General features: G+C 47.8%; 1 protein-coding gene across 1 annotated transcript in view; it reads left to right on the top strand.

The window, feature by feature from the left end:
- LOC146321980 (pleckstrin homology domain-containing family O member 1-like) overlaps positions 1 to 3,040 on the top strand; it is a 13,202-nt gene extending 10,162 nt beyond the window's left edge. Inside the window, exons 5-6 of the mRNA XM_084727319.1 lie at positions 1,041 to 1,139; positions 1,649 to 3,040. Of these exons, the coding sequence (XP_084583445.1) occupies positions 1,041 to 1,139; positions 1,649 to 2,344 (795 nt within the window). The 3' untranslated portion in view covers positions 2,345 to 3,040. The remainder of the gene's footprint in view (positions 1 to 1,040; positions 1,140 to 1,648) is intronic.
- The last annotated feature ends 678 nt before the right edge of the window (positions 3,041 to 3,718 follow it).

Raw genomic sequence — 3,718 nt, 5'->3', positions numbered from 1 at the left:
ACTTTGTAAAAGACATCAGAACATGAGACAGACAGAGACGGAGACTCTGTGGTGGAGAAAAGCTGAGGTTCAGTTGTCTTTGAACAGAAACAGGCAGTAGAAATGTCCTTCAGAGGACGACTTTTTACTTTTATACTCTGAGGACATTTCAGAGCCTGAACTTTTTCACTTTTACTGCAGTAAAGAAGTTGAATCAGTACTTCTACTTTTACTGGAGTATCTGTACTTGTACTGCAGTAAAGACTGAGAGGACTCAGAGAGACAGGGGTGTCTGTGTTCGTCTCTACATACAGGATGTATATTTATATATGTGAGGTGTCTCTGTGTTTGATTATAGACAGCAGTGTTTCCTGTCTGACACTTTATTTGTGTCCTCACTGAAACTAACTGTGTCACAGCAGCAGCTGGTTAACGTTCACTCGACAACCTTCATCTTTTCCACCAGTCAATACTCTGATCAATACTCTGATCGATACCCTTTCTCTCCCTCACACGCACTCACAGCGTGTCCCGGGCTGAGAGACACCAGAGTCAAACATCGATGCTGTGGTGGTTTTTCATCTTGAAATCAAATCTAAGGTTACAGTTAATCCTGCGCTCAGTGCTGTCAACAAGACAAGACATCTGAGGACGTCATCTTGGACTTTGATCAACATTTTTCAACATTTTCTGATATTTTATAGACTAAAAAAATTAATCACAGGAAATATTGTTGCCAGATTGACCACTAGTTGAAAAATAAGTCCAAACGTGGAGCGAACAGACGTACGTGACTTGTTTTAAGATGGTGACAGGATTCGTTTTTCACCATTTTCTGACATTTTATGAACAACAAAACAACTAATTGATTAGTTGAGAAAATTGTGGACAGATTAATTTGCGTCCATCCATGCGTCCACATGTTTGGATCTAGTCTTCTAGTCTTTCCTGTAACAATTATTTGAATTTATTGAAAGTTTCTGTGTGAAACGTGTTCAAAGACGAGGCGCGTCCACCTGCTGCTTCACACCTTTAACGTGACTTCCTGTCTGTGTCTCCAGGTGACCGTAGAAGACGCTCAGCTGTCTCATCTGACTCGAGATCGAGTGAAGATTCCTCACAACCGACGGCTGCCGACCAGAGGTCACCTGCTGGCTGTGGTCAGTCTGATCCTCCTTCATCATCATCATCATCATCAGCTCTTCACTCGGCTCCTCTATCAGAAAATGTCCTTTTTTTCATCTGACATGCCTGCAGAAGTATTTTATTCAAACAGAGTAACAATGAAATAGATGATGAAAGAGGACATCAGCAAAGGCTGCTGGGAAATCTTAAATTGTTGTTGTCCTCTCTGTGTCCTAACTTTGTCCTGTCTGTGTCCTAACTTTGTCCTGTCTGTGTCCTCTCTGTGTCCTAACTTTGTCCTGTCTGTGTCCTAACTTTGTCCTGTCTGTGTCCTCTCTGTGTCCTAACTTTGTCCTGTCTGTGTCCTAACTTTGTCCTGTCTGTGTCCTCTCTGTGTCCTAACTGTCTCCACCCTGTGTCCTAACTGTGTCCTCTCTGTGTCCTAACTTTGTCCTGTCTGTGTCCTCTCTGTGTCCTAACTGTCTCCTCCCTGTGTCCTAACTGTGTCCTCTCTGTGTCCTAACCGTGTCCTCTCTGTGTCCAGGCTTCCACCTCGTCCTCAGACGGGATGTTGACCCTGGACCTGATCCAGGAGGAGGACACTCCCTGTCCTCAGGGAGCCGACGGCTGCGACACCTTCAGGGTCAACTTGGACAAATCCGTGTCCCACCTCAGCCCAGACTGTCCCCGGTCCAAAACTGACGGCGCTCTGTCTGCGAAAACGACTGAGTCTTGTGGGAAGTCTCAGAGTCTCCCCCGTGAGGTGACGGTGGTGTGGGAACAGACCCCCCAGTCTGGGAAACGACTGACGACGGCAGAAAAGAACCGCTGCGCCTCCATGGACGAGATCCTGACGCATTCCGAGAACAAAGCGGCAAAGAATAAGACCACGGCGTCCTGTTCGCCGACCTCCGCGGTGAGCGGCACGGCGGCGCCCGTCAGCCAGCTGCAGCAGTTGATCAGCCAGAAGCTGGAGAAGACGGAGCAGCTGCTCTTGGAGGTGCGGGGGGACGCCGCGGTGGAGGCCGCGGAGCGGGGGAAGGGCAAGGGGAAGGAGTCGGCCGAAGGAGCGCGAGCCGAAGCCGAGAGACTCCTTAAGGAGGCGGCGGCGGCGTGGAGTCAGGCCCGTGATGTGCTGGAGGAGGTGAAGGAGCTGAGGGCGCTGTGCCAACAGCTGGACGCCCCCCTCAGCCCCACCCACAGCACCAAACTGAACCATGACCGCAGGAGCCCCATGTGATACAGGAGCTAACACGGTACAGACCGGTCCGGTCCAGACCAGCGTGGTGGACTTCAGTCGAAGCTGCTGGACTCATCAATCACTTTAAATTATTGGGAAGAAATCAGGTTTGATATTGATCACTGATCAGGACGGTCCTGCTGGCAGCTCAGTGATCAGGTCCACAACACGCCCTGACCAATCAGAGCGCAGCATTAATTTAACTCAGGATCCGGTCCCTCAAGGTTCCTGTTCAGTTGCACAAACGTCCTCAGAGACAAAAACAGGAACAAAAACAAAAACAGGAAAGTGACGACTCGACAACATGAGTGAAAATGTGCCAAGATGAGAGACGCAAAAACTGTGTGGAAACTTGATCAGTCTGTTATTTCTGTCCACGTCCGTCCCTGTGGACACTTTTTATTTCATGAATATTAACATCCAACCCTGATTCCAGAAACGTCGACGTGATGATTTGTCCGACTGAATGCAGCACAAAGATATTTAATGTTCAGACTGTTTTCTGTAAATATTCACGCGCTCTGAATTTGATCACAGAGTTGATCCTCATCTCATGGAAATCATGGACATTGTGTCCTCGGGGCTACAGTGACACATGATACCATCCCCGAGGTCCTGACTTATTCCAGCGAGACGATGACAGGACACTTTGTCCAACAGCAAAATGCAATAAAGTTTATCTGCCTGAACATTAAATATCTTGTTTTCTGTTTTTATGTGACGTCCGATTGGAATCAGGGTTGTGACCTCACATGTTGGAGACGAGTCACATCTGTAGAAAAAAACAGCCGAACGTTAATGGTACGACGTTAACGGTACGACGTTAACGGTACGGACGCAGCGTGAGCGTTGTGTAAGGGTGAGCTGTAATAACTTAACTGATCGCCTCATGTCTCATGTAGCGCCATCATCAGGTCAACATGTTCTCATGTCCAGCACTTTGGTTTATGGTCCTGCAGAACTACAGACATTCCCATCAGCCTCAGCTGCACTCTGTGTTTACTGAAAATTAGGCTTGCTAACATGCTAAACCATGATGTGAGCATGTTAGAAATTATACAGCATGTTAGCATTAGCATGTGTTAGCATGCTAGTGTTAGCATCCAGTTCAAAGAGCTGCGAATATGGCTGCGGCTATGACTGGTTTCACTCTTTACACAAGTTCCTCTGTCAGTCTTCATGAGGACAGTCTGTCTCTGTGGCTCCAGTTACGTCTTTGTGACGTTTTACGGTACAAACTGCCGTGTTTGAAGCAGACCGACACGTTCAAACCTTCTCAGCCGAGGAATTCAAACACATGCTATGCACGCCATGTGACGAAACCAGCAGCAGCCTACAAACTGTACGCAGCCACTTCACCTCAGACTCTTCTTC

Source organism: Lutjanus erythropterus, chromosome 9 (assembly GCF_056507025.1).
Source record: "Lutjanus erythropterus isolate fLutEry1 chromosome 9, fLutEry1.hap2, whole genome shotgun sequence".
Taxonomy (NCBI): Eukaryota; Metazoa; Chordata; class Actinopteri; order Lutjaniformes; family Lutjanidae; genus Lutjanus; species Lutjanus erythropterus.
Note: the sequence above shows the minus strand (reverse complement) of the source record. Positions and strands in the feature narration are given on the sequence as shown.